Source organism: Notolabrus celidotus, chromosome 7 (assembly GCF_009762535.1).
Source record: "Notolabrus celidotus isolate fNotCel1 chromosome 7, fNotCel1.pri, whole genome shotgun sequence".
Taxonomy (NCBI): domain Eukaryota; kingdom Metazoa; phylum Chordata; class Actinopteri; order Labriformes; family Labridae; genus Notolabrus; species Notolabrus celidotus.
Genome location: NC_048278.1, coordinates 10,605,406 through 10,618,136, shown reverse-complemented (window position 1 = coordinate 10,618,136; position 12,731 = coordinate 10,605,406). Strand labels below are relative to the sequence as shown.

At 39.7% G+C, this 12,731-nt stretch overlaps 1 protein-coding gene across 1 annotated transcript in view; it reads right to left on the bottom strand.

The window, feature by feature from the left end:
* Nucleotides 1-2,021: 2,021 nt before the first annotated feature.
* Nucleotides 2,022-12,731, bottom strand: part of LOC117815956 (VPS10 domain-containing receptor SorCS1) — a 148,348-nt gene continuing 137,638 nt past the window's right edge. Inside the window, 6 exon segments of the mRNA XM_034687979.1 lie at nt 2,022-5,468; nt 6,257-6,315; nt 6,436-6,609; nt 7,795-7,900; nt 8,353-8,452; nt 11,255-11,389. Of these exon segments, the coding sequence (XP_034543870.1) occupies nt 5,407-5,468; nt 6,257-6,315; nt 6,436-6,609; nt 7,795-7,900; nt 8,353-8,452; nt 11,255-11,389 (636 nt within the window). The 3' untranslated portion in view covers nt 2,022-5,406.

Sequence of the window (12,731 nt, the reverse complement as noted above, 5' to 3'; positions counted from 1 at the left end):
TTTATGGAAAAATACTAGAATAGCTCATTTGAAGTGCTTGAGTACTTTAAGCGAACTTTCTAACTTTTACATATTTCAGTTTTGAGGTAAACATGTATGCACTACTCTTGGACAAGATGGGGCCTGAATCAAATATTCTTAACCCATGCAGAGTCTGTACGTTTTTTCTAATCTATACGGATATGTTTTGAGAAATCCTTTAGAGAGCACAAAGCAAATTGAAGAACTTCTCCTCTGCACACCAAGAGCTCGCAGGCATGCATTTTTACTCCAAAAAGTAGTACTGCCCAAAAGAAAAGCAAACCAATTGTTTAGGTTTTGCCAGTGAAATGCAGTGATACATCACTTTTATTTCCTTTGTACTAGTCATTCTGTATGTTTTTGTATTGTCCCTTTTTTTAGTTGACTGTCAGCCTTTTCTTTTATTCCAAATTATATTCTCTAATTCTAACATTCATTGGCTACTTAAGATTACGAGTGCCTTTTATGTCCATAGTAAGGTGAATGATTTGCAGTTGGTCGATGTGGGAACTGTGTATGCATGCTGACCTTGGTTAAGGTTGTATTTATCCTTATCTATCCCCTGGCCAGGAGCCACATCTGGTTGTACGAGCTGAAAGAACCAAGAGATGTATGAGTGACATGATGATGATGATGATGATGATGATGATGATGATGAGGCAGATGCATCACCATGGTCAGGTCAAAGGTCAAGTTTTAGATGGTCAGAATAGTATTTAAACCTTGTTGGAACTGTGTTCAGCTTCTGTATTTCCTCAGCTGACTGTTTAACCAGCCTGATTGGAGCTTAACTTGAGGATTGTGTGTGTGTCAGTATCTCATCTCTTGGTAAAAAAAAAATCTCATATTACCCATTCAAGATTAACTTCTTTGCAAAGTTACACACATAAGGTTTGTTAACCAATAAAAAGTAATTGGCAGTAGGTGGAGTTTGGCCAAGTGGTTAAGACGCACGCCTCAAGCAGGCAGCCAGGGCTTGACTCCCATTTGTGGCACCACATGTCACTCCAAATTCTCTCTCCCAGTTTCCTGCTTTATCAACTGTATTGTCCTTTCAGAATAAAGGCATAAAAACCTTAAAATATAACTTAGAATTTAAAGAAAAGCCTTTCTGGCCTTTCTGTTTTATAAGGGTACATCAATTATTTACTTTATAGTGATGTAGAAATGTCTGGAAGTGTATTCTAAGGTCTGCTTTCAAGTTATCTGGTAAGTCAGTCACATATGGCTGTTTCCCAATTCAGGGCTAGCGTACTTTGAAGGACCCAGCCTACAACAACATCTTCTCAGGAATTGTTTGAGGAACCTTATGAAACAAGAGGTCCTCAGGTCCAAAATGAATGGCCTAAAACCCAATCAGCCCTTGTGGTTAACAACCCTAGATGTCCTTTCTTTGTCAATTGTCAAACATATCTAAAGTGGGCCATTAAAGAGGAAACCCCTCTTTTTCACCCTTTCATAACTCAAATTACACAGATTATTTGTGTATATGTTGTGACCCGAGTTAATCTTTGGGATTTAACATAGTAAGAAACAAGCACAGGGCTTGAATGACCATGATCAAGTGCGGACCCCAACTTGTATGGATGGATCCCCGTGTCCCTGGGTCTGGGGGCCCATCTAAAAAAAAAAAGGTAAAAGTCATTGATTTGGCCACAAATCCCCAAGTGGATCAAGCATTGATGGGATGTGATGACAAAACCGTTCAAATCCTTGAAGACCTCAATTTGCAGATTAAAAGATATAAAGGAAGGAAGCTAATGTCCTAGTCTCTGGTCCCAACAGACCCTTTTAGATGTCTTTGGAGTTCTTCTCTCTACAGTCAGAGCTTCAGTAGCATAAAGGGGGCTAACATCCTACCTTATATTATACACAATGTGATTAAAATCACCGAAGAAGAAAATTCAAACACATGCTTTTTCTGTTTCTTTATAGGTTGAATATTACGTCCGCAAATACATAGTATTTCTTTACAAAATTGTAAGAAAATGAGAACACAGTTAACAGACGTCTTTCCATTAATAAATATGATTATAAGCATAAAACAATTACACACAGCACAGTTGAGGTCAAACAAAACACTGCAACACCTTACCGTCTGTTCTTATACAAAAGCTGTACATTAATAAAACTCTTTTTTTTTCATTATTATCATTTCTCTACAAAAATAATCTCGCTGTGTCTGCAGGGAGATGAGAGAAGGAGAGGGGGAATATTGTGTAGCTTGTAGCTGGTCTACAACTTCATACTGTTACCAACAACCTCGGTTGCTGTCACACCAAAGCTCAGCCTGACCAGGAGGCCAGAGATCTCTTGTATTTGGAGGACTCTGTCTGTTTGACCCGTCCTTCTCCAGTGAAGCTCAAAGACAGGAGTGCTTTTATCTGACCTGCTGATCTTGTCTGGACGGAGTCATTCCTTGTTCCCTGTGGTTAAGGTTAGGATTAGTGCTCAGGCTATGACTGTCAGTCTCCCTCAGGCTATTTAATCAGAGCCAGATCACTTTTTTGAAATGTGAACTCATCCTCCCAGAATAAAACTTTACACCCCTGTTTGCAAAACTTGAAAATAAATAATCTAACCTCCTCCTTAGCATACAAATCAATATTATGGATTACTTCAATCCTAGATATTCTTTGTTTTATAAACATCAAACCACCAGTATTGAAATGACCCTATTAGACCATGCAATGAGATGCCATAAACCTGCAAACTGTCCTGCAAGCTCAGATGGAGCACACACAGCTGCAATGGACATGAGGATGGACGCAAAAAAGTTACCAAAATCATTACATGATGCAGCTTAGAAATGTAAATGCGTTGCTCTAAATGGACTCACCACACCTCATCTAAGAATAATGGTCACCTATCAACCTCCACTCAGGATTTGAAAGTCTGTGAGCTGCATAATTTAGAAAAGTTGAATGAGGTTCAACTCTATGTGAAGTCTGAAATGTTTTCCTTGTTTGAATAATTACTCAAAAAACAGAAAGGTGATCATGACCAAAATGAAGCATTTTTTGCATATATTCTAGCATCAGGGGCTTGAATTAGATTGACTGTGCATGGAAACCCATTATCAAGACAATGTAGAACTTTGTTGTTCAGTTGCTGTAAAAACTAAATCAAATTGCTCAACTTTTAGAGCCCAGTCTAGGCAAGCTAACACTTGCAAAGTGGTAATTAGCTAGCAAAAAATGCTTAAATGGAAAGCAGTGCCCTTATTGGTTCAATTTACCAATAACGATCTGCTACATGGAGTATTAACTGACTTGATTGCATCTGGCCATCAAAGTGAAGATTACAATGCCTATGTCCCTTGGTTCGTCAGACTTGTCAGCAGCCTTCTACTTGCTTCATGGGTTTCGATCACATGACTTTGCTGTTGTTGCTGCCATCTTAAGGACACAATCAACTGGCTCCAGTAAAAAGTTGTAAGTCCTTATACTATGTTGTACACAGCACAGCCTGGTGATGTCCATTCCCTAGTTGGTCCTAAAGATAGTGTCATGAGTGCTTGGTGACGTCATGTGAAACCCTGTACTTTTTCAGGCCGAGTATTTCCAAAGAATTCTGCCAGATTTGGGAATTTTTGGTTGGCTCCCTCAGAAGGTAAACGATTGATTGGCCACCATTGCTGTCACTTATTCTTTGGATTTTATTTTTGGTTATTCTCTTAATGATTCTCATTTTGGTCATTTTTCCACCAATGACTTATTCATATTGTTCCAACACTGGAAAGGGACTCTCCCCTTGATATCCATGGGCTCTTGATAAGTGTCTTGATTGTTTCTCACCTAAAATCACATGAAACAAACTTCTTCTGACTTGGCAGAGTTCAGCATGACCTTAATGTTGAGGTGGTGAAATGAAACGATGCTTGGGTCTTGTGATGATAAACCAGAGTTATACTCTGTATCAGTGATGGTGTCTGCTTTACAGTTAAAACTAAATTAAAAAAACTTCTTGTAGCTGACAAAAGTCAACCCCCTCTGTATTTCCATGTCTCCCCAATCTAAAAAGCAGCAACACAAATCTGGTAAAGTTGCCTTCTTGGACTTGAAAGGCATCAATCAGCCATTTACATCTGTCAAATTTCACACGCAAAGTACCACAGGGTTTGACAGTTCTCTGAACACGCTAACAATCCTATAGCCTCTTAGCATATGCGCTCTAGTTCTTCTGCTTCTACAGCTCGGTATAATGAGCCGGGATGAAAATGGGTGCTACCCAAGAGCGGGTCAGGGCATTAGCCTGGATGTGTCACCAACCTTAGCCAGCCCCGAGCTCGACTGGCTACATTAAGTATTCAAGAAGTCAACCTCTTCTTATTCTGTCCAACAGGATGCTATTAATGCGTCACGACCCCAAAAAGCACTCTTCCGTCTCTCTTACCCTCTCTTTTCTCGCTGTCATGCTCTTTAGATTCCCCAACAAAGTAGCTGTATCTCATTTCAGCTGGCACCTTAAATCCAAGCCTAGATTATCGTAATCTGCCTCCAGTTGTGAGCTGTGGTTGGGGTGTGGCTGACTTTGGCTGACTTTTCTTTGTCGGACAGTCCTCCCGTCATCCTCGGTTTCCTCTTATCCTAAAAGATGTAAGGTCTGGTGGCTTTCGAAAATCACTTGCAGTAAGAAGGTGCAGTGAAGCACCTGAGCCATCAAGTGTCTTTTTATCTGTAGCACAAAACATTTACAAACTGGTATGTATCATAAATAGTACCAGAGGCGTTTGATTAACAGCAAAAGTTAAATGAATCCAGTAACCCTGTATTTCTGTGGATAAATTAAAATCAGAAAAAATGAAATATTTCAGTACAAAATGTGTATTGTGCCATAAATCAGCTTTCCAACAGACAAAGGACCAAAAGCTTTAAAGTACCCTATTGATATTTTATAACAGAACTTCTCTTTAGTCTGACATTTGTTATTAAAATACACAAATTATAACATAGACATTCATGATCTACAAAATAAAGGTGTAATTCACTTCAATAACATACTTCATAAAAGTATATTCATATGAATAAATAATACACTACTGCTGTTAGCTTCCTACAACAGCAAACCAAGCTCAGAAAAAAAAGCAAACCAATACGCTTCTTTTTTTACCCTCTGGAGTTCATGCTGGCGTTCCCTCTTAAGAATGATCTGACCCCTATAAATAAATGGAGTTTTTAAAATGTTGGATTTATCAGACATACAGTATGTTAAAAATAAAAATCCAGTATGTTAAAACCTGTACACAGTTTCTTCTGGTTTGAACAGAGCACAGTTATGTGTCAGCAGGGTCCAACATGCACAGGTATAAAGCTCAAAACCATTGTGTCCCAAATGGTAAAAAAATATCCATGATGCAGCTGGAGAGATAGTCCAGTCCAGAGTTTAGACGATGTATGTGGGGAGTTCTGTGGAGAATTTCACATGTACATGAGGTTTCATACACCCTGAGGGTAAAAAAAGGAAAGAGACAAGTGTCAGAGGATAATCTGTACTGGGACAACATCAAGTTATTGATGGTGATACTTCATTAACTCTGAAACAAGTCAAAGATACAACATATGACGCACTGATATAAGGAACATGTCAGGAACAACGGCCTTTACACATCAGCAACAAATGTACACATACTTTGTATGTATACATAGTCTCCTTTTCCACTTATTTGGTCCTCTTCAACTGCAAATATCTACTTTATACATCAGTCTTACCAGCTAGCAGCTAATTTTAGCAGCTCCTTACATTAACACATTGGAGCATTTCAGAACTTTTTTTTCCCTCCCAGAACCCTTAGTTCCACTTTTCTATGACATTTACAACAACAAAAAGTGATGAACCCCATCATTAAATCTCAAACTCAGAGGCAGGAAATCAAACATTGTTTCTTTCTTTTAAATGAAATAGATGAAAAGATTTGCAGAAGAGGTGGGTAAAAACAGAAATGTTAGTCCGTTGCAGACAGAATTAAAAAAAGCATACAGATGAGTGACAGATTACAGGAAAACATGATTCCATGAGAGGATAATGGAGATGACTCTTAAATGGTTTGATGGCTACATGGAAGATGATATCAATCCAGCTGTACGTCTAAATGCTGAAGGTTTTTTCACAAAATGATGCATCCTATTAATGCACCATCAATGTTGGATATTTCTTGCATCTGACACCCATCTGTAATCATAGCTTATTAAAGGGTAAAGTTATTAAGGAAAAAAAAAAAGTGACAATTTTTTACTTCTCATCATATTCTTTGTGTTTAAGTCTCCTTTGCCGCTTGCCCAGACCGTTTCACTTCTGAGAACAAACAACAACAAAAGCACGTGATGAGACTCATGAAACAACACACACAATGGTATGAAGTGCACAGTGGAGAAATAAAAATGAAAATGAAGGCCACGAAAAGTGTAAGAAAACCTGAGGGGATATTCACCAATGGGCCGCGAGTTAAACCCTGTGTCCAGAATCTCCAAAGAATGCACCAAGTCCTGCTGTGAGCTGGGCGTGGCCTCTGTTGGATTAGCTGGACTCATCATTTCTTGTTCTTTTTCGTTCTGCATCTGCGCATAGACGTTGAGGCCTGGGATCTTCCTTGAGGCAAGATTTACAGTGAGGTTGAGGGGATAAAGACAACAGCCTAACTAAAACAGAGTAGTGAGAGTATTTTAGAATGGGTTAAAAACTCCTCACAGTACCTTTTTTAAAAAAAAAGTTATTAGTTAATCATTGGTTTTTAGCAGTAATGTTATCAGGACTAGGAATGGGCATTCATTTTCGGATATTCAAATATTGGTTCAATTAGTAAAAATCGGAGTTACTGCAAACATTTTCTCATTTTAAAAGTACAATTTTTCATCGTTTTTACCGGTGCCTGGTTGGAATACTGTATTCCCGCTTGGCGGTGGCTATAGAGCATCTTGATGCTGTTTGCTAACCGCATTAAGTAACAGAAGAAGAAGAATGCTAACTGCATAAAATAGCTAAAATGAAGAAAACATAAGTAACAGTTGTGGTGATTTTCTCTGTTTCTGAATCTCACACCACTACACATGCATTTCCAGAGACTGGGCATGGCTGTAAACACACACGCCACGCCGCGTCACAGAAACACTGACATAAAGATCAAGAAAGACGCTGTCAGTGCCCACCACTAGCAGCACCTGCCGGTGGTTAACTTGACTGCCACACAAACGGGCCGTTAACTGGACAGTCGTGTGTGGAGGTAAAATAGTATTTTGTCTCGAAATACCCATCCCAATCAGGACTCTCATTTAAGACTGTTTTAATGCTCAACTAAAGATAATACCATGAAGCACTTATGTGTAATTTGAATTCTCACTTAGGTCCGTATCTCTAAAGTTTGATTCTGTCTCTGCTGGTCTTTAGAGCTTATAACCCTTCATGCCCTTTTCCCTTAGAACTTCACTTGCCGAGGAGACATGATTTAACATTTGATAAAAGGTCAACTGCCTGCGTTCAAAGGGCTTCATATTGATAGCAGCTGACAGCTGACTGACATTTCTTTTGCAAAGAATGACCTGAAAAAGGAATTTCCACTTGGGCTCCACAGATGTGTGAGGGAAAAGCCAATTCACCTCCTCGTAGTAGTGGTTTAGTCAGAGCAGTGTTTGACAGGCAGCTATCAGCCCTCTGTGTAGCCTTGCAGACAGCTTTTGTTTACTGAGCTGTCTGGCTGCCCTGACACCTTTTCAACACCTCCCTATCATGTGCAGCGTAAAGACTTTATAGACACACGACATTTCATGAACACTTTACCTCTTGAATTTGTAGATGACAAATACAGCTAAACCCACAACCACTACTGATAGCAGCATTAGCATGGCAGAGCCACTGTGGTTCTCGCTGGTGTCCACTAGGGGCGCTGCAGACAGGGAGACAGAAGCCATAGATTTTAAGCAGAACATCAACTTAAAAAACCTGTATTTACATCCACCTGAGTCATGCAATGAGTGGTCAAGGATAAGTGAGACCTATGTAAGTCATAGATGAATCATTTTAATATATGGACTTCTCTTACTCTTTATCTTATAAGCCCCTTTAGGACAGTAGCAGCATCCCCAATACGAAGAGGCACACATACTTGTAACGATGCTCACTCTCTGAATGTCCCTGTGTAGCTACATGGTGGGAGCCAATCAGACACAGGGGTGGTTATTAGTTGAAGGGGGCAGCAAAGATAATAAAAATACACCTGACTGTCTACTGTATCTAGGTCTCCTGATAGTCATGCTTAATGTCCTGTCCCACTTACTACAGAAGAACAAAACCCCCCTGGGCCAACCTAAACACACACATTCAGCCGTGTTTGTTTACCTGCTGATAGGTGTGCTGCATAAACGGTGACTTGGACCCCTGGCCGCAATGTGAACTGCACAAGGTTTTGGTTTAAGGCGCTGAGCAAAACCTCAGAGAGCTGTGGAGAGGCAGAGAGAGACAGAGAGAAAAACAGGATGATAATAAGAGAGATGTTTTTTACATTATATGACAGTTTAGAAAAGTCATTACTGGGACACAGGTTTAGCTCAGTGATTAAAGTGTGCCAGTTCAACATGGCTATTTCTGTCAGCGACCGCTGGTTCGACTCCTGGCTGTGGCCCTCGCTGCATGTCTTACCACACTCCTCCTCAGCTGCCCTACCTAATGAAGGCGAAAACATCTCAAAAACTGACTTAGAGAAAAGTCACTGTCAAGATCAACAAACTAAAGACTCATCTATCTCTTGTTTTGACTTGTCTGAATCTGTTGTCTCATTTCAGAGCAAAAATGTTGTCGTCTCAATGAGCTTATACAAAAGATTCATCAAATTTTGATATGTGACATTGGAAAATAATCAAGTCCAAATGTCAGTTGCCCTTGAAAGCATTCCCAGAGGTGTTCTGCTTTGAATATCTACCTGTCAGTTTGTGAATGATTGCCAAGCTGGGTACAAAACACAGGGACACATCATGCATGAAAGATGTTTGCTTAGGTCAAAGTAGCAAAGACCTGAAAAGAGCAATCGGAGAATTCATGAGGTGGCTGCAATGACAGAAAGTTTCTTTAATCTCTAATATTTTGCAGGTTTTTGTTCTTTACCCTAAAGAATTAGGAAAAACAAAACAACATTAAAGGAGTTTGGGAACCTTCAAGCCACACAAATGAGTCCGGATAGAGCTGGATTAATCAAGATGATTGCCACTGGGGGGCAACAGAACAGCCTAAAGCACAGCAGGGACATATTTCTGTTAATCTTATTTGTTTCCTCTTTCACATCCTCTTTTCACACATGGTTGTGTTATCTGGCAACCTGCAAGCTGTTCTCAGTCACACACAGACACCAACACATAATTATTGTTAGATGAGACAATAATAAATGCTCTGATATTTTCCCAAAGTTAGTTTTTTGAGAGGTGTATTTATTTCAAATCAAAGAGGCTTTTTACTAAAACTGGTAAAAGCACACAGAAAAGCAGCTTTGTAATAGTTGGAGTCTCTCAAACAAAAGCTCTTTCAGTGGGACGTTTGGAAGTCTTTTTAAAACTCGCTTGGTGACTGAAACTGTTTTTGTACTTTAAACAAAAAGTCTGAAAAAAAAAAGTTTCAAATTTGACTTTGTCTTCAGGTAAACATGTATGTTCTGAGTGAATTACAGCTCTGATAAAGCCACTGGAAATCAAAGTCCACTATTGCCTTCCAACTATGTTATCAAAGGTGTTATATACATACTGGTGGTAATGCAGAGAGTATTATTTCAGATTCAAATCCAAAGTGTTGTGATTTACACTACCAGTCATAATTTTGGACACACCTTCTCATTCAATGGTTTTTATTTATTTCAATTATTTTCAACATAGTAGATTAATACTGGACAACCTCTCAACTGAACCTTCCTGTCTGTGCTGGAGTGTGTGGGGGGGGGGGGGGGGGGACTTTTCCTCAGTGATGCATAATGCAGAGGTTGCAGCCTCACTTGATCTATGCTTTCCAGATTGGCATGTGACCTTCTGCAATGAGGACGTCTAACTTTGATATAAATCAGGCAGATTACCCTGACCCCAAGGTAAATGAGAGAAAGCCAAAGTCGAACCTATGTCGCTCTCAATCTGCCGCTATTCATGTTCTTTCCATTAACCATTTAATAAACGTCCATACTGAGGCTGTGATCTTTGAACACTGACTAAAATGATTGTTTGACTTTAGTTACAGTTTTTCTCTCTTTAATCGGCCATTATGAAACAAGCACATGAAGAGCTACAGGAGAACATGCAAAGCTAAACATTCTCTGCAGATCCATTTTTTCCTCTGCAGAAGTCTCATCCATCTCATCAGCCTCATTTGCCAAATTAATTGTGATTTGAGTCATTTCTGCAGTTCGTTATCCTCCTCTTTATATGCCTTAGAAGTTTAAATTTAGCCTATGCTCTGACTAATTTATTTTTCTCACTGTATACCTGGGTCAGTAAATCTATTATAGGTTCTAATAAGCAGAGCAAGCTCTTCAGTTTTTAGATGCCAACCTTGAATGAAGATTTATTGCTGGCTTGCAAGAGGAAAGGATCTTTTCAGGCGATCAACCAGGTGGGTGCAGGGGAGGGGGAGAGGAAGAGGTAAACCACATTGATTTCCTTCCCAGTTTCTCATGGAATTCTTCCCACGGACCCTACATTATTATCAGTCATTATCTATTATATGAGGCTCAGGGCTAATTTGGTCCATCTTGATATGCTGGTGATTTAGTGGACTGATCAACCATGAAAATTTCTTTGTCTGTCTCTTTCCAGACTCGCACCTCAACCCCCCACAGGATGTGACTCGAGGGAGTTTAAAAGCCGTTCCCCCTGATAACTTGTTAATACTTGTCAGGCTTATTGATGAGTCTATTGTAGAGATTCCTCAGGCGTGGGCTAGAATTAGACTCCTGGACTCGGACATGCTTCAGTGGATCAAGACTGACATCTGCTGGAGAAAGGAGGAATTCTAAGCCGGGACTATTTCTCAGGGAGCAATTACTGGACAAGCTGCTGCTGTTAGAAAAAAGGATCAACCATGACTCACAGAAGAAGGGAAAATAAAAAAGGACCAATGCTTCAGACTTGTACATGGGGTCAGGACGGTATTAGAATGAGGATAACAAGCTGAAATCCATCCACCTACACAAATACTGTCCAGGGCTCGTGAAAGGAATGAGTACACTGCACTGAATACACAGCAGCAGACAGAGCAGTTGCCGTCTTACCTGATCTAAATGAGCAGAGCTCTTCTCTGGTTTCCCCTCCGTCAGCTGTTTGTCAGGAAGGAGGAAAAACTCTGCTGCTGTGGGTAAACCTGGGAGGATGGTGACCAGCAGCTGATCCTCTCGCACTGATGTGGCCTGAGGGGAAGAAAGGGGAATGCTTCAAAGAACAGGTACAGACAAAAAAAAAGGTGTGTAAGGTGTTCTCAGGATACCACACCTCAATACTAATCATTAGTGTATGATTATGCTTTTAGCACTCAAAAGCTTTGAACTAAAAAACCTGCCATGCAGTGTTTGCTTACATTGATGATGGAGCTGATCATCTGTGCAGGAATGTGCAGGGTGACTGTGAGTACAAATCTCATGGCAGGGGTTCCTAAAGTGAGGGTTGGGACCCCTTGGGGGGCCGCATGAGACTAGTGGGGGGTCGCACAATGTCTTTCAGAACTTTTTTTTGTAAGTAATCTTAAATGACATATTTAACCAATTATTGTAAAAATATAATGAGAAACAGTTAAAATTGAAATAAAACCTTCCAAATATGCTTTTTAAAATTACATTTCTGGTTTTCTTTGTTGCCGTATGACTCCTGAGGTTAGGGTCATCGTTAAGGTTAGTTACAGTAAATTTTAAAAAGCATCAGTATCAGCAGGTTGATTTTTAGAAGCCCAGGAAACACAGCCACATAGGCCAGCGCAATGAAGCATGTAGCAACATTTACTTGGAGGGACAGTAGGGGTCGCAAGTCTTTGGCATCTATATTTTGGGGGACGTTGCGTGAATCGTTTAAGAACCCCTGTCTTATAGTACCAGTTTAGATTAGACACAATGCGCAATATGAACAAGCAATCCTTTGGTTATCATGAATGTGAAGTTAAGTAACAATGTGAAGCCAACAGTTCAGACTTAATGTTCCTTTAGTGGAAATTTGTAAAATTCACACAGTAAAAGTTCTCAGTTTCACTATATGACTTTATCTAGATTCAATTTGGAACCAGTGACATCTGGAAAAAGCTATGAAGAATAGACTATGGACCTTCATTCTGAACAGTTCAACTTTTATCACAAAACTGTATTGCAACTTGAAATTATGACTTTTTTCTCAAAGTGCTAACACAAAGAAAAATATTCCTCCTTTAATTAGTTTTTTTTTTTTTTTTTTTTAATCATTCCTGGCCTTCATGTTCTTCTGTAGCCTCCTTTACACAACCTTGTGCTGCACGTACAATCACTGAGTCATTTTCAAACCTTGTTATGTCAAACTGACAGCATTGAGGGAAAGATAAAAGCAGTGATATAATGAAGAAAGAAAACAAATGCTCATAGAAAAAGCACCTGTGGTTGAATCAGGCCTTGTGAAGAGGACTGATGATGCTTAGAGCTGTAATTTACCTTTTAGATTCATGAGGTGAGAGAGACGGCTCGATAAGTAGGAAGCTAATTTGAGTTCCTGCAAAGTGTTTGAAACATCTGAACT